This window comes from Motacilla alba, chromosome 12 (assembly GCF_015832195.1).
Source record: "Motacilla alba alba isolate MOTALB_02 chromosome 12, Motacilla_alba_V1.0_pri, whole genome shotgun sequence".
Lineage (NCBI taxonomy): Eukaryota > Metazoa > Chordata > Aves > Passeriformes > Motacillidae > Motacilla > Motacilla alba.
This window is the reverse complement of record NC_052027.1, coordinates 13,829,708-13,855,498: the sequence shown is the minus strand read 5'-3', so window position 1 is coordinate 13,855,498 and position 25,791 is coordinate 13,829,708. Positions and strand designations below refer to the sequence as shown.

General features: G+C 39.6%; 3 protein-coding genes across 20 annotated transcripts in view; 2 read left to right on the top strand and 1 right to left on the bottom strand.

Annotated features, from left to right (window-relative positions):
- Positions 1-8,804, top strand: part of CACNA1D (calcium voltage-gated channel subunit alpha1 D) — a 207,148-nt gene extending 198,344 nt beyond the window's left edge. For all 18 annotated transcript variants that reach the window (XM_038149611.1, XM_038149600.1, XM_038149609.1 and 15 more), the window contains 5 exons: positions 161-310; positions 1,264-1,427; positions 4,104-4,225; positions 4,843-5,163; positions 6,603-8,804. In XM_038149611.1, coding sequence (XP_038005539.1) covers positions 161-310; positions 1,264-1,427; positions 4,104-4,225; positions 4,843-5,163; positions 6,603-6,896 — 1,051 coding nt within the window. In that variant the 3' untranslated portion in view covers positions 6,897-8,804. The remainder of the gene's footprint in view (positions 1-160; positions 311-1,263; positions 1,428-4,103; positions 4,226-4,842; positions 5,164-6,602) is intronic.
- Positions 8,805-9,773: 969 nt separating this feature from the next.
- Positions 9,774-24,544, bottom strand: CHDH (choline dehydrogenase). The gene is made up of 8 exons (XM_038149616.1): positions 24,182-24,544; positions 20,841-21,638; positions 20,279-20,430; positions 17,380-17,509; positions 16,491-16,625; positions 15,224-15,366; positions 14,337-14,439; positions 9,774-13,751 (listed from the first exon to the last, which is right to left on the bottom strand). Exons 2-8 carry the CDS (start codon positions 21,583-21,585, stop codon positions 13,333-13,335), a joined length of 1,827 nt encoding a protein of 608 aa, XP_038005544.1. The 5' UTR covers positions 21,586-21,638; positions 24,182-24,544; the 3' UTR covers positions 9,774-13,332.
- LOC119706159 (translation initiation factor IF-2-like) lies at positions 22,949-25,026 on the top strand. The gene is made up of 3 exons (XM_038149417.1): positions 22,949-23,021; positions 24,156-24,713; positions 24,746-25,026. The coding sequence occupies exons 1-3, from the start codon at positions 22,949-22,951 to the stop codon at positions 25,009-25,011; spliced, it is 897 nt and encodes a 298-aa protein (XP_038005345.1). The 3' UTR covers positions 25,012-25,026.
- The last annotated feature ends 765 nt before the right edge of the window (positions 25,027-25,791 follow it).

The following is a 25,791-nucleotide window of genomic DNA, read 5'->3' as shown; positions in this document are numbered from 1 at the left end:
AACTGCACTGCTGCAACACCACATCCTGAACTAGAGAGTTGTTAATGCTTGTCTTTTTCTTCTCCTCTTTGAAGAACGTTAAAAGAATTATAAGGACATAATAAACAATATATAATTGATATAAATAGAATAAAAATTCCTATTTGGTGCCTGCTTCCAGGTCTGACACAGGTGACGGGCGCCGACCTACCATTCGCCGGGAAGAACATGAAGTGCAAGACTATTGCAATGATGATCATTATTTGGGAGAGCAGGAGTATTACAGTGGAGAAGAATATTATGAAGATGACAGTATGTTGTCAGGAAACAGGTGAGGATCTTTGTTAAGTAAAAATATTTGTTAAATAAATAGCATGCAAAAATATTTCGGTATTTTAGGTACATAGATGTAAAGGCTTCACGAAGAATATTCACATTGCAAATTCCTTAATGACATTAATACTCCACAACTGCTGAAATGGGAAATGATGAGTAGGAAAGGAAGATATTCCAAAGATGGAATGTTTCACTTCTACTGACTACATTCAGTAGCATCTCAAAAATAATCTCCACTTCTGTCTGTTTTTTAAAAAATTTCAAGTCCAGCCCAGAAGTAGAGGAATTGATTGCCATTTTATCTTAGACCCATAAGTGGATATGCTCAAGTGCCAGACATGCTTAATTCTCCTGCTCCTTCTCCTGCTATATGGGCTACATTCACCAGCTGAATTCTGGCAAGATTGGCACTCTAATCTGCATCCCATTGATTTGCATGAAAGCTAAACTTTACAGAATTCTCAGGTCACTATCTTTTTTCATATGATAGTCAGCATCAAGTAACACCCTTTTAAGACCTGATTTTAAACATGAGAATATCCAGAATGTAAGAGGCTTAAATCCATTCTGAGCTTCTGTGCTCCTGCACCTTACCCAGGGTTCACAGGAGAACATGGTAGGAGAAGAAGAGAGTATTTATTTTATTTTTTTAAGCAGTGTGTGACTGAGATCTTAGATTTTTGCCTGTACTGGTAAGAATAAATTAATTGAAAATACAATATGATTAAAAATTTAACCTGAGAATTGACCTAATAGAGAACTATATGCCCTTTCAAAATCCTACAGAGACAGAATTTTAAATCTGATTTGTGCAATTACAGAATGCAGTGTTTAATTATCTTGCTGGAGAAAGAGTAGAGTTGAAAATCTTTTAGAAGGAAACTAATTTTGTAACTGTTTACAAAAATGCACTGAAAGAATATTTTCTTTTTTTTTTTTTTAATGCAGGCATAGATATGATTACCACTGTAGATATCACTGCCATGAGTCAGATTTTGAGAGACCAAAAGGTTACCATCACCCACATGGTTTTTTTGAGGAAGATGATTCACAGATCTGTTATGATACAAAAAGATCTCCTAGGAGACGGCTGCTACCTCCAACACCACCACGTAAGTACTTTAAGGACAATTGGTTTGCAAATCTGAGATCATTCAAATGCATTCAGACAGATTCCAGTTGAAAAAGGATTTTTTATAAAGCTTGGATTTAAAGCATCTTATTTCAGATTGACATTGGTACTTAATTCTGCTGTCTCAGGAACAATGCTTCAAATTCTGTGTTTCTTCTGAGGAAGATGATGTTTCAATTTATAGATAGAATTTGCATTGTCAACAGATGTTTTTTCCTGATTCTTTAATTTTTGTTTCTTTTCCTTATATCTATCCCTTGGTTTTTCTTTATCTCAAGAACAATATTGCTTTATATGCATTTCTACAAGATGTCATGGTTCTTATCTTGCAATCCTGTCTTTGCATGTTCCAGGCCATACTGCAGAGATTAGCAGTGCTAATCCTCTGCTGAAACTAGGCACATGTTCAAAATTCTTGGGTTTGGTCTTTGACCTCTGAGTGCAAAAGCAACCTCTTTTTAAGGCTTTTTCTTGTCTCAGAGATTCTCAAGTGTATTGAGATAATTTTATATCTGAGGTACAGTCTCAGACTGTTTAAAGCTACAGAAAGCTGTGGCAAAAGGCAGCAGCAAAATATATTTTTATATCATAAAGGTAGCATTCTCCAGCAATAGTGCTAGTACCGGATCTACACTTCAGGCACTCATTTCCCTGTGAGACTGGCAATGCTCTCTGCTTTTTGGCTTTCTCCCCTTAGGGGGCACAGGGGCAGAATGGGTCTTGCACCACAGAGAGTAAATAACTCAGCTGAACATCAGTGAAGGGTACAGAAAGCTGCTGTCTGTCTTTCAGTAGCAGAAGGGAAAGGCATCAGATGAAGGAGAGACTGTGAAAGGAGACCCCTGTACATCTTTCTACAAGCTTCTCTGATAACAGAGGAATTTTAAGCCAAAGAAATAGATAGATGCTTTGTATATCCATTCCACAGATTGCAGGAGAAAAAAATTCATATAAAATTGTCCTGGGTCTGCCCACGAAAATGTTTTGAGTGGAAGGTTAAAGGTTTCCTCTAACTGCAGGCTTGGAGATAAAGTTTTAATGACAGTGTTTGGCAGTCATTTATTTAGAGGAAATTATGCTTTTTATCTCATCTACAGGAAATTAGATTAAGGTACTAGATAAGATTATTTGATATCCTAGCATAAGAGGACATAGTTCTGATCAAAGTTGCAAAAGGGTAATTTAGGAAGTCCTTGACTTTCACCAGTGTAATGTCATAAGAGCAATCAGTGTCAGACCTTCTGTCATAACCATTTATTTTATATTCAGGAAAAGAGCTGAAAGATTTTAGCAGCTCAGGATCCGAGCAGATTTTAAAAGAACCTCAAATCTATTATTTGTAAGTAGTGTATGGGCTGTTTGGCCTGGGGAGGAAGCCTTGATTGTCTCACATGAATAAAGAAAAAAGAAAAAAAAAAGAAAGAACATTCAACATTGCACTAAACAGTTCCTGCTAGCATCTGAATCAGTCCAAGTGAACAAAACATCCAGTGCCTTGGCTGAGTACTGCAGTCAGTAAATTGAACTCTGTGTCAAGCTTTCTGGATGTTTCTATACCAAACTCATCTCCACAGTATTTGAGCACCTTCCAGAAGTGTACTGAGGAATGATTGAGATTTTCTTTCAGCCTCTTCTCTGCAGGGAAGCATGTGCAATGAAGTGCCTTGTTTTGGATGAAGGGACTTTTTGGGTTGCTTATTATACATTTTGTTATTGGGACATTTAGCATATTAGGATCAGGAGCTAAGGCTTACATCCCTGTATTTGGATTTGCCATAGAGATGAGGGAGAGGGACAAAGTTTGCTTCAGTTGGACAGAATGACCTCGTGGAGGTGCCTGTTTTAGTTCAGTGGCTCTTTGTTAGTATCCAGCATGAAGTGTCTGATGATAACTGTGGGGTGCCATAACTCCATGGCACTTAGCTTGGTACAGCCAGGTTCTCTCCAGTGTCCCACTCCCACAGTGCTTGCAGCTGTGAGGTGGATCTGGATTCCAGCTGCAGTTCAGCATTGAAGCTGGCACAGAGGAATGATACCCACGTGCTTCCCTTCATTCTGCAGGCTTTCAACAAGATCAGCTGAAACATCTCCACATCAGCCAAACATCTTGATTCAGTTCAAATTTCTACTTTTTTTCTATCATGAAAGTGCACGTAACAGCAGAGACCATGAATAATTGCTGTCCTAAGCAACAGAATAACCATCAGGAACTGACAACCTGAGTTGACTTGGACATGGTTTTACATATTGCATATTGCTTCCAAGGAACTGGAGATTTCATATTTCCTTTGGGATATCTGGTTTATTAGAATCAAGAGCATGAGGCCATGGGGAGGAAAGAAGTCACAGCAGGTTATGGCGAAACTCTGCAGTTGAGTGTCTGAGCCAGTCAGCTGCATCAGACAAGCTTGTTTTCTGAAACATCTGCTTCCAATTCTGTCGTGTTAGGTTGCTTCTATGATTTCTGCCTTGGACTGCTTTTGTTTACGTGATTAATCTGTCCTTAATCTTATAACCTGGCGCTTGCTTCTATTAGCACAACTTGTTTCTTACTGGAGGATCTGTTTTAATTTGTATCATAGCTCATCCATCCTGGAATTCTGGAAATGATAGACTTTGAGGAAAAATACTCTAATGAATTATGCTTTCCCTGTAGCACACAGACGATCTTCCTTTAACTTCGAATGCCTCCGCCGACAAAGTAGCCAAGACGACATCCCGCTCTCTCCTAATTTTCACCATCGCACGGCTTTGCCACTTCACTTAATGCAACAGCAGGTAAACTCAAACTCCTCCTTAACCAACAGTGAATTACATCTTTCCAGCCTCTACACTGCACTCCTGACTTTCGCTGTTGTTTGAAGCAGCACTGGGGTATTCACTGCTAGACCCGAGGCTTCTCAAACATTGACCTTGTACAAAACACAGCATGAGTAGCCTGCCCCATGGACTCTGAGTGTTCACAAAGAGTCACCATGCCCTAAATTTTGACCAGGACTGCATAATACAGCAGCTGTCTGTTAATGTTTGCCTACCTCAACTCCATTTGTGACAATTTGCAAGTACAACTCAGACAGCTTTTGAGGCTCAGTGCCCAGCTTTGAAAATGCTGACTGCTTCCTATCCTGTCCTGGACAGAAGGAATGTTTTATATATTGTTTTCTTTAATATGTTGTATAATCAAAAAGATTTTGTGATATGAGTAAAACAGAAAAAAATACCATTTTGTTGATTCAATTTACCAATTTCAGTCCTTTTCCTCTATTACACATCAGAAAATGTTAACTTTGCATAGCTGCTGCCTGAGAAATTGGTTTGAGCTAACTGCTGAAGTGAGAAATGAGTCTGACTGAGCATTTGAAATCACTAACTTCTAAAATTCTTCCCTTTGCCAGGTGATGGCCGTGGCAGGTCTGGATTCCAGCAAAGCTCATAAACACTCACCGAGTCGTTCCACGCGCTCCTGGGCCACCCCACCTGCCACCCCTCCCAACAGGGAGCGCTCCCCCTATTATACCCCTCTGATCCAGGTGGACAGGGCCGACTCCACAGAGCACATGAACGGCAGCCTGCCTTCCCTGCACAGGAGCTCCTGGTACACGGATGACCCCGACATTTCCTACAGGACGTTCACACCAGCCAGCCTGACCGTCCCCAACGACCTGCGGCACAAACACAGCGACAAGCAGAGGAGCGCAGACAGCCTGGTGGAGGCGGTGAGTGCTGCACGGCCTCTGGGGGACCAAGAGTGCCCCGCCGGGGGGTTTGGGGTTCACTCTTCAAAGCACAGAATTAAGCTTGATGCCTCATAGTTTTTAGATTCTGTACTGCTTTAGTGTGTACTTCTGGGCTTCATATTAGGAGATAGTCAGCTCTCTTCAACAGAGACGCAAGGCAATTCCTTCTCTGGCTGGGAGCCAAGGACAACCAGCCCATATCTCAGGCCCAAGAGCATAAACAACATGGACTGAAGAGAGAAAAACAAGAAGGATGGGACTTCATAAACTAAATCTATAACTGGATAATTAAGTCCAATATGCTAATGGACCAAAACTTAGAAAAGTGTGAGACCCTGTGAGGGGTTGTCCATTTTGGGTTCATCTTGGGTGTAGCCCTGGCTGGACTCTGGTGTTACCCAAGGTGGATCCACTGCAGCCTTATAATAAATACCTACTTTATTCTTTAGCTCCGTCTAGGCTCAGTTCTAGGTCAGCCTTCACAAGGCATCAAGTTCACATCAGCTCTCTGAAAATGGATTTTTATTTTTATAGCCACAAACTGGTTTTAGGTAAAGAGGGGGATTTATTCATAACTATCATGTGGTAAAGGATTTCTACTGAATCCAGATATTCACATTAGTGGGAGATTAATCAGAGAACTAAATATACTTCAGAATTTTGAAATGTAAGTTTTCCAGATGGGCATCAGTTCTGAAGTATCCTTCCACAATGGCAATAAGGAAGAGATGTATATGCCTGTTCTCTCTGTTGTTTCTACAGAAATAAATCCCCATTTTTGCAGTAATCTGAATAAAAGATCCAAAACTCTATGGATATCAGTGTATTAAATGCAGAGAGGAGAATAAGAACTGCAAGGATTGATTTGTAGGTGCACTAAAGAATGCTAAGAATTCCCTTTTATATTAAAAAGGATTTGAAGATTAAGTGTGTACAGCATTTCTTAATCATAGTTAATGTTGCAGCTTCCATCCTTCACTTCCTTTCCATTGCTGTGAGCTATACAACACATTTGTTATGTTTTTGCAAATGGGAATTCGACATCTTTTTTTCATGTACTTTAAAGAACTGAGAACATATACAAAATCTGTATTGTTCTAACTGCACCATCTGAGATATATTAACTGTTGTCTTTAGTGTATCAGCCTGATGATTGATGCTCAGCAAAAACTACTGCCAGATCTCTAAGGAGAAGTGCCAGATGTACAGCAGCACCGCTTACATTATCACACATCATGATGTTCTTTGGAGGCTTTTCATTGTTGATTTAATTGTTATTTACCTGTACAGTTTGGCTGTGGGTTGCTCTAGTGATTCAGCATGGGGTTTCTAGTGCTTTCACCAATGAGCAATGCTATGATCTGTCTGTTGTTCTGTAATTCCACTGAAATTCTCACTCTCTCCCCTCCCTCTGCCAGGTACTTATATCTGAAGGCCTAGGAAGATACGCAAAGGACCCTAAATTTGTTTCAGCTACGAAACACGAGATTGCTGATGCATGTGACATGACTATTGATGAGATGGAGAGTGCAGCAAGTAACCTTCTCAATGGGAATATCAGCAATGGGACCAACGGGGATATGTTTCCAATTTTAAGCAGACAAGATTATGAACTTCAAGATTTTGGTCCTGGCTACAGCGACGAAGAGCCAGAAACGGGACGATACGAAGAAGACTTAGCTGATGAAATGATATGCATTACAAGCTTATAGTATTTAGCAAGGAAATGTTCTAATAAAAGAAAAAGTGCCTCATAGTTTCAAGATGCTAGGCACTAGCTGGAGTGAATAACCAATCCAAGTTTTGTACGAGTGATGTCGCACCTCAAGGAAGCCATAACTAATAAATTTATTATCTCCAGGTTGCCGAAATGTGAACAGAGCTGCAGTAGGTCAAGTCTCCTCCCACGGAATCTTCAGTTCCTCTGTAGGAATGAGGTTCTTTTGAAACCAAGCAGATTGTGACAATCAGTTTTTTGAGGGCTAGAGCAGGATTCTGAGGTGTAATATCTTGCCTGTCTTTCAACCTTGTGCTGCTGTCCTTCCTAGTAGAGCAGGATTTTGTCAGTGACAATGTCTCTATAGGTCTGGCATAGGATTGTGTGGGAAACAGCAACATGAGATGAGTGATGACAACCAGTAATGTCATTACCTCAGTGCTCAGAGCATATCAGCTACCCATTGCATATCCATTCTAACATTGTTTTGCCTCCTGATTTCTTTTCTTAATGCTCTTCTAAAATACAATTTGTCATGCTCTACCTGTTAGAGATCATTGGAAAAAGAAGTTATTTAAAGAATAATCCGTCATATGTAACATCAGTTTACATAGGAAAATATCATTCAGATGGTCTGTTTTATGACTATCATGTTAAGGGCAAAATATACTGGAATAATTGCATTCTTACTAATGCACTTGCAACCAGGTTATAGTAGAATTAGATAAGATAGTTTGCTAAAAATTATATAGTAGAAAATATTGTAAATTAATTGTAATATACAATGATTTGTATTTGTAAAGAGATGTTCTATATTTTGTAATTATTGTACCGTAATTGAACTGCAGCAATATTTATGGACCCTAATTATTGTAACTCTCCACAGAATTCTAGATAGAAGTATTTTTACTTGGAATATATAGATCTATAGCATAAATATTTAAATAGAGCCACCTCTCGGTGTAATTCTCTTTTTGGGATAAAGTGTCAAGTGTGAACTTGGCAACAGATCAGATTTTTTAAAAATAATTGAGTCAAAAGAAGCTCTCTGCAAAAGGGATGCACCATTGACTACTCAGTCTTATACTTGGAAAGGTAAAAAATTTAAAGTAATTTCCCCTTTTTTTTTTTTTTTGACTGAAAAGTAAGCTCTAATTTTATTTTTGTAATAATCCCATGCAAAAACCCCCAAACCTTGGCAAGTTCATGCCAGGGTGTTCCTGGTCATGAGACAATTAGTTTTGATAAAGTGTAATAACTGCATACCCTAAATTGACACAGAAAGTATCTGAAGCAGAAAATGCTTCACAGGCAAATGAAAATGCTTTACTTCAGTACTACTTTCTCTGCTTGGAAGGAGAAGAAATGTGATAGTATGATTCTACAGAGAACCAAAAATCTTGATATAAAAAATATATTATTTTATTGCCTCTACCTTTCTGTTGTTCTATGTGTACTATTTCAAAGATTTATTTTTATGCAATTCAAGAGAGGGCTTCAATATTGTTCACAATGCAGTAAAACCCTGAAATGTCTTTGAGGCTGAAATGACCTTGGAGGATAATTAAAACACCCTGAAAGCTACTGTCTATTTTGTTAGCACTGGATAACAATGACTTGTTCTAACAAGTTCTCTTATCAGGTTTTACCTGTAGTTCCTATGCTAGATAGCAATCCAGTTCACATTTTTACAAATGTGATGTTTAAAACATGTCAATAAACATTTTGTACATAATGACAGTTTCCTATGAATAGCTTACAGACTTCCTCTGAAATCGTTCTTATTTCAAATGCCAGGATAAGAACTTAAAGGTTTGTAAATTATTTCTTGACCTACATCATTTTGTATTAAAACAAATGCAAAATGTTCTTCAAAATAAAACTGTGTAATAATTTTATTATACCTGGGAGTCCTTTTACTAATATTTTTTCACCAAGAAGTTCCAAAGGTTAAATTAAATTTGTAATGTTATAAGAATGGGAGGGGATGTCTGGAATAGGGTATCAGTCTGCAGTGTCACATCATGCAAATCTTTTATTAATGGTTGCTGTTAACCACAATGAAATAAAACAAACAGAGTATTCATGTGCAAAAGGGATTATTACTTCCCTTGAGACAGACCTAGGGAAATTATTAGGAAAATTTGACTAAAATACTCTGAAACAAGCTAAATAAATTTTCCATCCTGTCTTGGGAAGTTCTTGGGTAGGTTAGGTTACCCAGCAATACTCACTTTGTTATGCTTTCCCAGCTCACAGAAACAAAATCTGGGAGGCCAAAAATGGAGCTACCCCTGTGAAGTAACAATGAGTAGATTTCAAAGTTGTACCTACTGTGGTAAACCCACTGATGATAACCACCTGCAAGGCAACTGACGTTAAACTTCAAAAAAAAAAGGAGGAAAATAATCTCAGGATTGTATTTTGTCCAGCAGGGACATTTGATAGCACGTCAGGTTCAGCAGATTGAACAGAGTGACAGGGTTTTTAATTAGTGATTTCTCCAAAGAGACAGAAAACAATATGCTGACCTCACTGTGTTTCATGCTCTTTGTCCTCAGTCTTTAATAGTGTGATGAGAGATTCTTTAAGGTAGATAAATTTTATGAGAGAACTGTTTGCAAAAATAAACAATGAAGGAAATTTAGTTGCAGACCACATTCTATGTGGCTGTTGGCTTAGGGGAGAACATTTGTATAAGAATCAAAGAATTCTTGTTCTGTTTTACTGCAGAAATATGTGGTAACAAGTGATCAATATATGCGTAATCACGTAGTAATTGGCACCCTTAGAATACTACCAACAATAGTAATTAGTACTAAAAACCTAGAAGTTATCTCAACAATTAAATCATCATTTATGAGACTCCAAATTTGTTTAGATATGTATTTAATAAGAGAAAATACTAGTAAATAATTAAACACTGGTAAGTATTCTACAGTGAAGTAAATTCACTGAAAAAATGAATCTATAACATATATTCATATTTGAACAGTGTCTTTTTTTGGAACTTGGCTGACAGAAGTATTGAGACTAAAAATTGTAATAATGTAATAAGATATGCTTGTGTTCTCCCTCTTCATTTTAACTATAATATAAAAAGTATTTAATTACTTTTATTATTATTTAATGATATATGATATATCTATATTTTCTATAATTTAATATATTGATGCTTTTGTTATTCCTCAAAATCCATTTTTATGTTTATTTTATAGAAAATGCATATTCCAAGCTCACTTTTCCAGTGCTCCTATAACTGCCTAATTTGGTTGCAGACTAATTGACAGCAGGCACTTGGCAAGGATTTTAAGGTTGTGGTGTACAAAATTTTACATTAATTGAACACAATGCAATTTTACAAAAACTGCTATATTCTGCTGCTTTTAAAAGCATTCCTCGTACTGAAACAACTTGAGCTGAGATGTACAAAAAAAAATGGTTTTGGTCCCTTTTCTTTCTCTTAATCTCATTGTCTCCAGCCAGAGACCTCCAACTGCCTGGAGCATCTGCAGCAAGCCATTTCCAAGGAGATGCTGGTGTTCTCTCTTGCAGTACCATTGCTGCTCCAAGCTATGCTGGCAGGTCTAGGAATTCTTGAATTAAACAGCTTTTACTGTTAACTGGTTTTGAACACATAATATGTTATCTGCATATTTATAGAATTTATAGCTGGGTAGAGTTGGGAATACTCACACTGTATTGTTTTGTTAAATAGGTAAAACTGTGGAATTACAACCTGTGTTCTGCAGTCCAGTAAGGTGTAAAAGATGGTGAATTGTAGCTGTGAGACTGCCAGAGCTCCACAGGATATGTTAGAATAACCTAGACCTGTTCTAAGGACCCTTCAGCAGACGTGACTCTGCTGGAAGTCACAACAATTTTTAACAGGAATTCAATACCAGCAACTAGGTACAACACAGGACAAATTAATGGCAAATTGATGCTACTCAAGATTTCCCCAGGGCAACAAACCCTTCAGCATTGCATCAAAGGAATGTCATGAGGGAGCCTCAATGGAATTAGTAAAGCAACTGCAGCTCACAGCAATGGAGATGTTCAAGTGTTTAGAAGGGGAGGAATCTGCAAGATGTCTGTGGATGGTTAGAACTGCAAGAAAAGATGATGTTTCAGAAGAAATGCCTGATTATCTGATTTCTCAGTGCAGCAATGTCTCCTGAGCATAAGACACATGAATACCTAACCTTGCTATTTACTTCTCTTTTTGGAGGTTGGCGTAACAGCAGAGAGGCCTGCATGTTCAGTGGTGAGTTATGTAAGCCAGTGGCTACTTAATCCTCTGCAGTTGCATACTAACAATTCCCACCTTGCATCCCAGGAGTGGAAGCCCACATTGTAACTCTGCAAATTGCAGGAACTTCAGTGTCTCATCTTGCCAAATTGCCTCTCTTCTCTACTGCACAGGACTGTGGTAAGTCTCACCAGTATATATAACTTAAAATATCCTCATTGTTTTCCAAATGACAGCAGAACTTACTGAATAACCTTAAAGAAAAATCTCACAAGCGTAAGTGCTGAGAAAGAATTATTTGCCATGAGGAGGTACACAAAATACACAGTCCATGCTTTTCTCAAACAGCTGCATCATTGTCTCCTTAACTCAGCTAATCGATCACCTATGAAGTGAAATATTCTTGTTCTTCCCCTCATTTCAAAAGACTGCATCAATACATAGAAAGGGTTTACCTGTCTCCCTTTGGAGCAGAGTTCACTGCTGTCATCTTCCATCTTCAATGGTTTTGTTTGTGTTTATGAAGATGCTCTAAGGAATTAAGTCCTTTGCTTCAGCAGAGCTCCCAGTCAGTGCCTTACAGAGAGCAGCACCAGGTGCAAGTATCTGCCTTGAACATCTGCAGTTGTTCCTCCAGCCAACATCTGAGTCAGCAAGGTTTTCTACAGTCTGTTATAATTGTGTAAAATTCCAATTTTTTGCTGCAAAGATGTTTATTCTCTTTGCCACAAGTCCTGAGCAATCTTAGGCTATGGAAGATTTTACTTTATGATTTGACATCTGCTTAGTCAGAAGTTACTTTGGAATACTTAATAAATGTAAAATAATCAATGGAATAAATTTCCTTCAGTAAGTTCACTTTCTCACTTTCTTTAGTTTTGTTTTTTTTTAATCAGTACCTGAAAGTTAGTTTGACACCAAAACCAGCCATGAAAGCTCAAGTATCTTAACTTACACATCTGAAAAATTAAAAAAGCATAGATTTAAGAACTAACTAGAATATAGCATTGGTTCACTGAATAAGACATTTTCCTTCTAATTTAAAAAGACCTCTTCCCATACCATCAATATCTGACCTTATACAGTTATTTTGAGTAACCTTTCATTTTAAATATAGTTTGGTTGTAATTTTTCTAAATAAAATTTGAGTGATAGCAAGGCACCATTCGGAATATTTACTGATAAACAGCTTTTGCAAACAATCATCTGAGCAAAGACCAATCACATTAAGGATGTTATACAAAGTGCAGATCTCTTACTGCTAGAGTGGTAAAACGACATCAGCTTAAATTGTGAGCAGAATTCTACTAAGCACTTCATGAAAAAAACAAAAGCAAAACAAAACAAAGAGAAATATCAATTTTCCAGTAGATTTTTATAAATTTCAACTCCAGTTTTGCATTTTTAGAAAAATAAGTTCCGATAAATACACTGTATGTCTTCTCACTGAATGCTCTACAGTTAGAGGCTGCTGAGCTTAGTGAAATCTAGCTTTGAGTGGATTTTCTAAACCGTGCATTCCTTTCATATAGGAAATGTTTGTCATGTTTGACAAACTCTGAGCACATGCAGGTTCCTCCCTTTCCTATGAATTCTGATACAAACTAATTCAGCTCTTGAATTTGAAATTTCATAAGTGCTTACATGTGCCTGACCATTCTCTGCAGGATGTGGTGATTACTGATTATCTGTTTTCCTGGGTAAAATTCTCATAGCAGTTAAAATTCTTCAAATAACATAATCATTTTCAAAACAGCCCACATTAATCTCTTCCATTCCTCATGCAGCCACATGGTATTTCTGGCTGATGTGTACAACCATCTTGTCATTTAGAAACAGCTTCTCTTCAACAGAAAACTTAACTTTACCACAAAAGGTCATATTTAACTAAATTTGTGATTCTTGGAGTGTTCTACACAGGGCCAGGAGTTGGGCTTAGTGATCCTGATTGGTCCCATGAAACTCAGCATATTCTATGATTCTAAAAAAGGAACTTAAGTCAGCTGATTAAAAAAGACCAGTAGATAGTCTAATACAGAAAAAATATTCAAATTAATAGTTATTTAGTAGGATATGTTGTTTTGAATGACATTTATCACGTTGGCATATTCAGTACAAGATACCAACATCCAGATGAAAGCCTAAATAGCAAATGATATGAAAGGATGAGAGTATTTATTTATCTCTGTGTTTCCAAGGTCTTGGGCTTATATACAGGAACATTTTTCTCCTGAAGTGATGGGAGGCCCTTAATTATATCTGCAGCTTTCTCTGCTATCATGATAGTTGGGGCATTCAAGTTTCCAGTGACAACACTGGGCATTATTGAAGCATCAACTACTCTCAAGTTTTCAACACCAATTACTTTTGTTTGGGGGTCCACTACAGCGGTGCTGTCTGAAGGCTGACCCATTTTACAGGTGCAGGAAGGATGATAAGCACTATCAGCCTTTTGCCTTATGAAAGCATCTATTTCTTTGTCAGACTGAACATGATTTCCTGGTTGAATTTCAGGCCCGCGAAATTTTTCAAAAGCTTTCTGAGCAAAGATCTCTCTGGTCAACTTGACACACTGGCGGAATTCCCAAATATCTCTTTCTGTACAGAGAGAAAATAAGAAAATTGTAAGTACACATTTAATTTACCAGTATAGACAGAATGCAAAACAGAAAAAAGCAGCGTTGTGGAAAAAAAGCTGGAAGAAAAGTCTCAAACTCTCTTCTTCTGAAAGCCATGATCAAGCAGAATATTTTTTAAAGTCACAGATATTTACAGCCACTGTGAGCAAAACTGTTGTTTATATTGCACTAGCCCAAAAGGAAAGATGTGAACTATGAGGAAATGCACTTTATCTTGCTTTACCCACTGTCTAGGAAAAGGAAAATAGTTTCAGCACAAAGAAGCAAAAGAAATTAATTCCTTCACAAGCAAAGGTGGTGATGAAACAAACAGCAAGACACAGCAGATACTGAGAATTCTGACTTCATCCCCAACAGGAAATTCTTTCTGGTTTACACAGTGCTTTGCACAATCACCTCTTTTCATACTTGTTGACTTTTATAAATGAGAAATAAATAACAATGTACCAACCAGCACTTCTGAGCTGGTGTTGAGTAGGTGCAAAAATCAGCTACTGAAACAGGCAGGAAATAAGCTGACAGAGCAAGGAGAGGCTGCAATTACCTGTTGACAGGTAGTTGGGCTCGATGATGGGGTGGTCGTTTGGGTCTGAACTCTTCAGCTTCACCCAGCCCACACTTGTGCTCCTCATGGGTCCCACGTGGACCTGCAACACCCGACACAATTCCACCAGGTCTACTTCCAAATTCAGCATGGATTTTTGGGTTTTTTTTTTGCAAACTAGACAGACTTTACAAATTCAGCAAATATAAATATTACCCAGAGATAGTGGAAAATACCACTGAACATTTTTCCATTTTATATAATTTATTTTGTAAATGTGTAATTCCATTGCAGGGAGCAAATACACATGTCAATTCACAGCTGTTCTTTTCATTTAAAATACAACCATTCTGATTTAGTAGTATCAGAGCACTCTAATACAATCAGCAACTGGACCAAATTATTGTGTCTGTGAAGAAAAGAGATTAGCAAGGAAAAGCACGTACATTCAGTGACAGTTCCCCAGAATCAGCACTCAGAGTTCTGGATCAAGATGATAGACTAAAAAGGGGCCTGGATTTGTGCCAGTGAATAAATGAGTGTTTCTACACATTTTCACTTAAACCTTTGTCTAAACTGCAGTGGAACAGTTTTGTTCCATGGCAAAATTGTGTCCTAACTCAGAGCACTAGGGCACTTCAGTAGAGTGAACACTTAATTCAATACTTGCCTTCTTTCCCAGAGATAAAAACGGAGATGATTTTGGTGGCAATACCAAATAACAAGGCTGTATTTTCTCCCCAGTGAAGGAGGTTAAGCATTCTATTTCACTTTACATTGAACACAGTATTTTTCAGTATATAGCCAAATTATCAACATTTATAATGGAGCACAAACCTCCTTGCTAATGGCTACAAAGTCTCATGGGAACATTCTCTTCTACTCACCTGGTAAGCTTCCATTGTGGAAGCAACCCGGCCATGGTCAATCACCTGGGAAGGAAGAAAGTGGAACTGAATGTCGGGGTGAGGAACCCCTGGTTCACTCCGGATGAAACCACCAGATTCCAGGTGGGCAGTGGCTCCCTCACCTAGGGAGTGAAAAGGAGGGAGAAGATGCCATTAAAATACCTCCAAAGAGCAACAAGTCCACTTGTTTTTAACCTGTAGATGTACTACCATGAATAATTGATTTGTACAGCATAAATTACAAGGAATGCAAATCCATTATGAACAGCTTGTAGTTTAGTGTGCACCACTTTCATCTGCCTTTTAATTCCTATATAAATGTAAATATGCATAACTTTGGAAATCCCAGTGATGTGAGAATGGGATGTTACAGTTATCTCACTGTCACTGGCAGGCCAAGGCTCTGACTGCAGAAGCAGATTTGGATCCTAACAGGTGTGGAGGGAACTGGCTGCACATCCTGATGTTCCTGCACTGCTCGCTTGGTGACGTGCACTCCAGTTATCCCATCAGTCACATGGAACAGGCAGAGCCATCCACAGTGCCTGCCCTGAAGGGAAGGATGAAAGCCCTGCAATGTGCCTTATGTTATTTTCATTTCTGTTTAAAACTGTAAGTTAGCTCTCAATATTTACTTGCATGGTAAAAAGCCACATACACCCAGAATAAGTTGCCAAATAATAACATAATTCAGCAAGTGATGTAGAGCTCAGCTTTGGCCCAGATATTTAACTGCCATCAAGGATTATATTCACAGATTCTTTTTAAGGTACAACTTATGACTGAGGTACTGTAAAATTCATGAGTCATTCTAAGGAAAGTTAACTCACATTTCTTGCAGGGCAAAAGGATTCTGATCAGAACAACAAACAAATTTCTTTTAAGTCATACAGAAGTCAGTTCAACAATATATTTTTATTGACATCACGTTGATTTAAAATAGAATATTTTCTCCATCTTTTTTGCACTTGCTTAGTAGCACTGATTTTTAAATGTAGAATTTTTCTTTGCATGAGATATAGGAATGTTAATAATAACCTACTTCATTACCTAAGATATAAAATTTTTTAAATATTCTGGTATAGAAGAAAAGAAATACTTCAAATCCATTTGCAAATTCCAGTTATTTCTCAGAGCATGAAAAGGATTATATACTAAGGCTCTCAGCCTATAAAACTCATGGATAAAAAGCTGTCATAATTCTAAATCAGTCAGTTGTAGAATGATTGCAGACTTTGCTTCATACCTGTAAATTTCCAAAGCCATTCGAGACCAATCCTCACCATGTTCAGTGGCTTTTGTGCACTATACAGAGTAATAGGTTTGGTGCACTTTTGCTGGACATACACTTCTAAATGATCTTGCAGGTTCTGGCCTACTCCTGCAGGGGGTAGAAAGAGGGGAGGGAGAAGAAAGTGAGAGAAAAAAAAAGTTATTTTATACAGAAAGATTACCCACCATGTTTTCAGCAGAGAACATCTTGAACATCTTAAGTGGGAACTAAACCAAGCTCTTACAAGGGCAGTGGTGGCACAGACCAAGGCCATAAATCACATCAGCCTTTTGCTCATGTCAGAATAAGGTTTTACATAAACATAATTAGAATGAAAATAGTTACATATATAACTAGAATAACAATACTAGTTACATACATAACTAGAATGAAAATAGAAAGTTAAATGGCAGATATATCAGTTGTTTTAAAATTGCCACTGCTTCTAAATGCTGTGCTAACTTAAGCTTTAAGGAAAAGTTTATGTTATTTCTTCTATATTTGGATATTTATGATAGTGGGACTTTACACAATGTGTAGTGGCTCTAAACTAATTCAAAACACTTAATGACAAGTGTGGTGCTTAATTATAAAAATATGCCCTCAGAAAGGCATTTTTCACTGTCAGATGTGGTAAAGAAAGAGTAGGAGTTTGTTGCTTAGTTCTAAAATCAATGCATGTTTCCGCTGATTTGTGTAAAATCAATACATCTTTCCACTGATTTGTAACAAACGTTTTCAGCTTGTGTTTCAGTCTACACAACTTGACATAAAAAACCTCTCTGTTTCATGGTTAATTTAATTTAATGGTCATTCAGTTGCATCCATAGGAAGATGAAAGAAGAAAGAAAAAAAAAATTACCAGGAAGATGGCAAACAACAGGGATCCCCAGCTTTTTTAGATCATCTGCATTTCCAATTCCAGACAACATAAGCAGCTGGGGAGAATTTATGGCACCTCCACTTAAAATAACTTCCTTATTGGCAAAAACCTAAAAGGAAATGAGTACAAAAGCCCTAAGATTATAAAGTCTGAGCTGAATGCAAGCAACATCAGGGGCAGCTGTTTGGATATGCTGTTCTGATCCAGATTAGACACCCTTCCCTCACATTTCCCTCATTTCAATGTATTCCTGTCTTGTCAGAATTTTCCACAGAGAGAAGCAATCAAGCTTTTGCTTTGATCATTCCTGTATTTATTCCCATCTTTACAATCCATTTAAACTGAATGGCACAGAAACATTCAGCTCCTGTCCTTGTCAGGGGAATAGTACCTGTGGCACTCAGATCAGACAGCTAAGCTTCTCTGCCATTTTCAGTAACCCTTTATAAATTAAAACTGTAACTCCTAAGGAAGATTTGGAATTCACAGACACGGCAGCTAAAAAGTTCTTAAGAGCTTAGGCTAAAGTTTGATTTCTCAGCTCGTGGTAGTCCTCAAAAGCCCCCCACTACCATTCACTAAAGTACTACTGATAAAATAGTAGCAGGCATAGATTGAATTTTGTTTTGCTGACAGTCTTTTCCTCAAATGGTTTGGTCATGGCCAGCCCTGATCTGGTCATGACACAGGCTGCTAAATTATTCCTCTTCCTTTGACTTGGAGTTTTAACAGATTAGCGTGGGATGCATATTAAGTTGGAACCCTGTCCTTTTTGAGTGACACCTCAGCTATACACAAAGATGGCAAAATGTTGCTACAGTAACATCCAAGTGTAATAATAGTAAAAAGCATTTTGACACTATTTATCCCATATGGCCAACAGATGCCAAGTGCTGTTACCTTTTATTTGTTACTTGTTTATTTGATTGCTCTGGGCAATCACTAGTATGTTAAGACTAATAAACACCATTTCAGAGCCTGTTGAATCAATACTTAGAGCTGTATTTTGCATGTTATACAAACTTATTTAACTTATTTACATTTTCTATGGTACACACAGAACTGGTACCAGTTTGTTCAGAGCAGCATTCAAATGATGAATGCTCAGTCTAAACCCCCTGCAAAGTCAGCACTGTAGCTATTCCTAGCCCACACAAAGTTTTCCATACTGTCACAGCTAACGTGCTAAGTGGAAAAAGTGATTTTGATACACTTTTGTTTGAGTTAGTGTATAATACATTAAAACATTTTCATCCTTTATATGAAATAGGAAGTTTAAATATACTTTTCTGCTTGATTCTGAACTTAAAAACTGCAGGAATGTTCAGTCTACCTTTCCAACTTTTAGTGGAGTCCTGGGAGATCTCTAGGACTTCAGTGTTAGACAAATAACAAGTCAGTGGCTGGTGAATACATTCTGAGTAACTTTTGAATCAGGTTTGATAATATTTTCATTTTGCTGATGACTGATGTAAAATAGATTATATCTAAAATAGACTGTAAAAACAAAAACAGTTTAATGTAGTCAATTGCCTCATCTTGATGGTCATAATGCAATAAAATTATTAGTTCTTCCATGCTGACAGGTATACAATTTTCCAGAAAGTAAAAGCAGATACTAATCCTGCAGTTTTGATGCTGGGGGAGGGAAGGGAGGGGGAAAGAAGGAAGGGAAATACTTTGAAGGTGTATTTTATACAATACATGATATAAACATATATTTTTCACTATGCAGAATTTATGCATATATTAGTATGTATGAAAAATTCATAGCAATTGAAGAATTTTGCAATTAAATGGTCCAGTACTCATAAAGTCTTTGATCATGTGTAATTGGGTTTTCAAGACGTTCTTCAGCAAAATTGGTCTTGATAATGGCACAAGAACAGCAATTAGAGGTACTTTTTCATAGAAATTTAATAGCTTATGAAATCAGTTAAAGGTTCTGCAACTTTTATTTCATATTGGTAAAATGATTATCAATTGCAATCCACTTAGAAAGCAGCAGATTTGATCTGTGCTTTAGAAAATCAAAGAACAGATTATTTATACTGCATTTTAACTTCTGGCAGGTGATCAGTCACAGAACTTGTCTGCTGAGTTTTATAAGGCTTACTGAACTCAAACCACCAAGATCTGTACTCAGCTCTCTCTAGGATATTATTATTAAACTTTGTAATTGTTTTATAGTCCTTTGTGACTTAATATCTTAGTTATTAGCACACAAACCCCTTTTAGGCAATATCCTGGTTACAGATTAATCCATAATCAGCTGTTTAGGGAAGTGAGCAGGGTTTGGGTCTCACAGATATTAATGGATTGAAAGAGGCATAAAATGAACCCAGCATCCAGAGTTTTGTAATGACAATTCAATCTTCTTTCCACACAATCACATTTTCAGCGGGAGTTGGACTGAAACTGAGACATATTCATTCCACAGCCAACCATAAGGCAAGCTTTTTCATCTATCCCTTGAGCAATTCAGATTTCAGTATCTGGCTTTTACAGATTTTCCTCTGCCAGAATTGTTTTTCAGAAACATCCCCATTGCAGCACTCTGGTCAATGTGCTGGGACAGGGTTGCACCATAGGCTCCAGTCTTACGCAACACTCTGCGGAACATCAAGTTATGGCCTGTCCCCTCAGCACTGGCAGATGGAAATGTGATGAAGTTAATCTCTAAATCAATACAACTGGAATATCATCTACTGTAAAATAACTGACAAGGAATCATATATTGTAAGAAACAACATAACCTCTAAAAAAGGAGAACATTTTGCGCAGTGAAGTCCCATTTTTAATAGACTTTTTTTAAAAAAAAAAGATATAATTTAGCTTTGATTCATACCTCTCATACTGAAAATTGAAAATCTCTTACCTTTTTCCTTTGCCCATTTTTCACATACTCAATACCAATGCATTTTGTTCCTTGGAACAAGATTTTTGTTACAAGTGTCTTCTCTGCAACTGAGAAATTTGGGCGTGATATGGCTGGGCGAAGATAAGCACTAGCTGTGCTCCATCTTTGACCTACAATGTATATTTACATTAAACATCAAAACAGTCATGCTCAGAATGCTTCAGATTTTGGCCAATAACCACCAGGATGCCACAGAGGGAAAGTCTTCATAGAGTTTATAGAGTTCAAAGCAAATGTGATTTGATATGATAATTAAAGATATTATTTTAACACAACAAATTTCACAATGACATAATTTAACTGTGAATCAGGACTTTTCTACCAATGCAACTTGCAATGAAGTATACAGTACTTCACTGTACAGATAGCAAGAGAAATGAATAGGGTGTAAATGCAGAGTGTCATAACTGGGTAGTAACCTGAACACTCAAATGGCATTCAGCGTAGATTGTATGCTCATATTTCAACATTATTTCTGGGTCAGAAATAGAAATTACTCGAGGGTCCCTTTCTGGTTTACCTTGGTGTATAGTCATGTCCATCCAGCCAAAGCCTTCCTGCTGGTAGCCATTCATGTCATCAGTGAAGGGATACCCGGCTTGCTGGGCAGCCTCCAGGAACGCCCGATGGAGAGGATGGTTTGTTTTCCCTCTTGACACATGCAGGGGGCCACTCCCACCTCTGTACCGATCCGGCCCCAGTTCGTGCGTCTGTGCCTTCTTAAAGTAGGGCAGGCAGTGCTCATAGTCCCAGCCCAGAGCCCCCTCCCTGCTCCAGCGGTTGTAGTCCTCGGCGTGGCCGCGGATGTAGACCATGGCATTGAGAGAGGAGGAGCCGCCCCACACCCTGCCCCGGGGCCAGTACATCACCCGGCTGTCCATGTGCCGCTGCGGAGTGGTGTGGTAGTACCAGTTGTATTTGTCATCGCACAGGTTGTACGTTAAGGCAGCGGGCATGTGGATCTTCCACAGCAGCCTCGTACTGCCGAGCAGGGTGTCCTTAGGGCCTGCTTCCAAAAGCAGCACGGTGCTGTGCGGGTCTTCTGTCAGCCTGTTGGCCAGCACACAGCCTGCGGATCCAGCTCCCACAATGATGTAATTATAAGAATTTGTCTTTTCAGAGCTCAGGTGGGACAATGCACGTGAAATTTTGAATTGTTCATTGATGCCAAATGCGTTCTTTAACGTGTGTGCTTTACACAGGCTTCCTGCTACTTTGCACATCACAGAACTGTGACATTTAAATCCTTTCATTAAATATGACATCTTTACTGATAGTCACTCTTGCAGAATTTCTGACAAAAATCCAGTACTTTACCCTAGAAAAGAACCCAAAGATACTAATTAAAATGTAAGCATTACTACCTCTAAAATGTCAGTCATTTTCAAGTGACAGTGGTATGCTTTACCCATTTGCACTACCCAAAAAATTAACAACAATGGCAATAAACATTATTATTATTTATCCTTTCATTATTATTTATTTATTTATTTATTTATTATTTAATCTTATTATTCTTTCAGTGCAGTCTATGCAGCAGTACTATCCTGTATTATATGTAGTCTGATTTTGATTTGCTTCTGGTTCCTGAGACAGATGAACATTTTCAAGTATTTGCCAAACCCAGAAGAGGCAGAAACTTTTGCATTCCTTGTAGTCTCTCTCTATCCACCTCTAATAGGCAAGAATTTAAGAACAACGACAATTTCAAAAACTTCCCTGTGAGTCTGTGACAGTGATATCACACAAGACAATTCACAATGGAAATTATGAGTATGCTCACTTCTGCCAGAGTGTCTCCACAAAACAAACATGTAAAAAACTCATTTCCAGTCCCTAAGGTGAAAACTGCTGGATTTGCAGCTGTGTCTCCTGACACAGGGAAAGGCAAGACCTGTTCATCTGTGCCTTTCTACCTTGCTATAAACCCAGATCCTACAAGAGTACTCCAAGTACAGTTACAATCTAGTGCCACCAGATCCTTGGGCTGAGTAAGAATGGCAAGTGTTTTACTTTCAGAGAAGCCTGTGAGTCCTGGAAGTACCACAGGTTTAGTTTTTGCTGCACTGCTTTGGGCACAGGGACTCAGTGCCAGATTTTCTGTGTGTCACAGGTACTGATCCTGCTGGCCAGCCTGAAGGGTTTCTCCTCCTCCCTCCCCTGAAGCCATTCCTTTTGGTCCAAACAATTAGTGAAGGGGGGTGTCCTCGGACTTTAAATAATATTTCTCCCTGGCCCATGACTTCTGTTTAAGCTGTAGTCCTGTATTCTAGAGACAGCAACTTATCCAGAGTCCATTACACTTATCTCTTCCAGCACTGCCCAGCTGAGAGAGATAAGCAAGAATTCTCCTGAAAACATTGAATCCTCTGTAACAAAATTAGGTGTAAATTGCTGCTAAATGTTAAAAATTTTCCATGTACAATTACAATTTTATACACATTCACTTGCAAAAGTATGTTGCTTTACTCTTGGGAAACAGATTGGAAGACGCTCTGACTTCTTTTAGAAAAACTTGTAGTAAACTTGTTTGGGGCTGTACAAACCCCAAAATTTCTAAATGAACAACAGCCGTGGATTGCAATTTGTTCTGTAAAGAAAAAAATATATGCTGGGGATGCTGGGGATATGTCTGAGCCTAAAGTTCAGACAGCTGATTCTCCTCACATGGATAACTTGAAATTGTTCTCAGCTGAACATGGTAACGTGACAGGATTTTTTTTTTCTTTTTTGCAGGTGAAATCTATTAATAAAGGGTTATTTCTTGAAGAAAAAGGTTTATCAGCTTCTTGTGATGCAGCACAGGATGCAAAGGTAGGGAGGTTGGTACTTGTTTTGGTTGTGAGGAAGAGGGTTATGGTTTTGCAGTACCTGTGTTTAACCTGCAGAACTTTTGGACCACAGGATTTTATCGATCCAGGAGCACCACATTGGTGAGGGGGTTGGTAGAATACGGGCCTGGGCTCTGGTAATCTGGGAAGCCACTCTGTCCCAACAGGGAACTATAGTTTTTTGGCCAATTCTTCTAGATGTTGCATCAGTTTTCTTTGCATTTTGTTGTTGTTTTACTTCAAATGGAACGGGACTGGCAGAATAAATTTTTGAGAAAATTTTTGTCTTGCAATGAGAGCTGGGAGTGAAGTCAGTCAGCAGTGTCCTGGCCATAAGAGTCAAGTGACTTTGACAGTCAGTGTGTAGATGATTCACAAACCTAGGTGCTTTTGAGTTCTGAAGTGCAGAGGTCAAAAATTAAGTCAGTCTGATTTAACATAAATCTAGCACACATTTTGATTGGATGGATTAAAACACTAGTTTCAATAGAGTGAAGTACTAGTTTCAATGCATGATTCTTTTCGTGATATTGATTCACATCCACTCTCTTCTTTCAGTGGTCCCTCTGCATGAGCACTATCCTACTCCATTTCTTCTAAACTGATCCTGAAACAAAAAGGAGAGTGCCTGAAACACTTACTCCCTGTTCTGTTGATAGAGGAGAAACAAGAATATTCTCTTTGGCAGATGGAAATCATGACCCTCTCCCTGAGATGTTCACAGCACAGACAACACCTAACGTAGCAGAGCAATGGGGCGTTGTCAGGACGTTAACCCTTCATGTTACCACCGAATGCTGTCAGGCCTGACTGTGTAAAGGGCAGGAGGAAGAACGCCTCAGGCTGAAGCAGATCTTGCTTTTTGTTTGTTTTCCCCTACTGCAGGCAGTGCAATAGGTTTAAAGGTATCTGCTGCAGAATGTTTTGAAGTAACTTTCCCTTCATTCCTGCTAGGGAGAAAGTTCATTCACTTTCAAAAACATCGTTGTGAGTTTCATTTCCAGGGCTGAAAGTGTTCAAGCCGACTTACCTCGCCGCTTCCTCTTCTGTGCACAAGCGTGTCTGTGAGCTCCGGCGGGTCCGGGCTGCCCGCGACCCCGCTCTGGGGGCTCCCGAACCGGACCGGGACCGCGGCCGCTCCCGCCCGGCCCCACGAGCCGGAGGGAGATGGGTCTGTCCCGATCCCGTCCGCAGGACGGGGCACCCACGGGCCGCGTCTGTCCCGGCCCAGGCCGGGGAGGCCGCTCGTGTGTGGGGGCTGCCGCCGACCCTCGCAGCCGCCGCCCAGCCCGGCGGGCGGAGCGCGGGGTGGTCTCTGGGAGCGGGGGGCCCCGGCGGGAGGCGAGTGCGGGCTGCGGGGGGAGAGACCGCGGGGAGGCAGGGCAGGAGCGCGGCTGGGACTTCCCCCCGAATGCACCCTTTGGCCGCTGTGCAGGCGGTGCAAGAGCGGCTTCGCCAGAGCGGAAAGCGCCCAGAGGGGCAGCGGGCGAAGTCCTCGGCCTCGCCCATCCCGCCAGGTTCCCCCGGGAGGCTACGCTGCTCCGCCGGGACAGGGCTGCCAGGTTCCCTCGGGACAGGCTGACAGGGCTGCCAGGTTCCCCCAGGACAGGGCTGCCAGGTCCCCCGCGGGACCCCGGGGCGCGGGACAGACCCAGCTCCGCGCTGAGGCGACCCCACCCCGCTCCTTCCCGGAGCGCTCCAAGTTTTTCACCCCGCTCTCAGCGGGGTGGAAAAAACGTTTCCCCCGCCCTCGGCTGCGAAAACGCTTTCAGTGGGAGCACTGGGAGCTGCAGCGCGGCTGGGGATGAAACCCCAGGAGTTCCCGCTCCGTGCCCGTGCCTCGCTCCGTCCCGGCGCTGACGAGAGGTAGCTCTGTAAGGAAGAGCGCTGGGCACCGTGCTCGAAGGCAGCCCCTGAAAGCTGAGCTGGTACTCGCAGCTGAGGGCTTTAAATGCGATCCTTACCTGTGCAATGCGTGCCCCCAGGAGAAAGCCTTGGTTTGAAGCGAGAGCAGCAGACTCGCTGTCCCGCCGGGCCTGCCGGTGTTGGCTGATTCGTTACCTCAGCAGTGACGACTTTCGGGTTTGGTTGTATCACTGAGAAACGTGTGTTCAATCAAAGTCTGAACAGTTTCCCGCTGGGTAGGCAGAAGAAGTAATAATTCCACAATATAACCCAGATAAGTTACTTCTCTATTGGCCTTGACCTCTGATTATCTCCAGTATATGTGAATGTAGTGCGTGCTCGTAGACTGAACCGCATTAAAACGCGCTGGTAATGAGAGTATCTCAAAACTCAACGAGAAGTGGCCAGGGATTGGTATTGTGTGAAGAGGCAGTGCCACTCTGAGAGGGTTATCTCGGGAGTCTTGTTTACCCTTTCAGAATGCTCATGGCAGAACAAAACTGATATAATGAAGACAAACCAAGATTATTGTGACATCTTGTACTTTTCCCCAACATCATCTGAGGACGATGGTCTCTGCTGCAATATCTTTAATGTTGCTTGTAGACACTGGGTTTTTTCCATGTCCTTCCTTACCACTCTTCTCAGAATGTATTGAACCATTAATAATTTTCTAGCTTAATTACTTGTTAATGTTTTTGTTCTTAATCAGATAAGTAGATAATGGACAGTCTC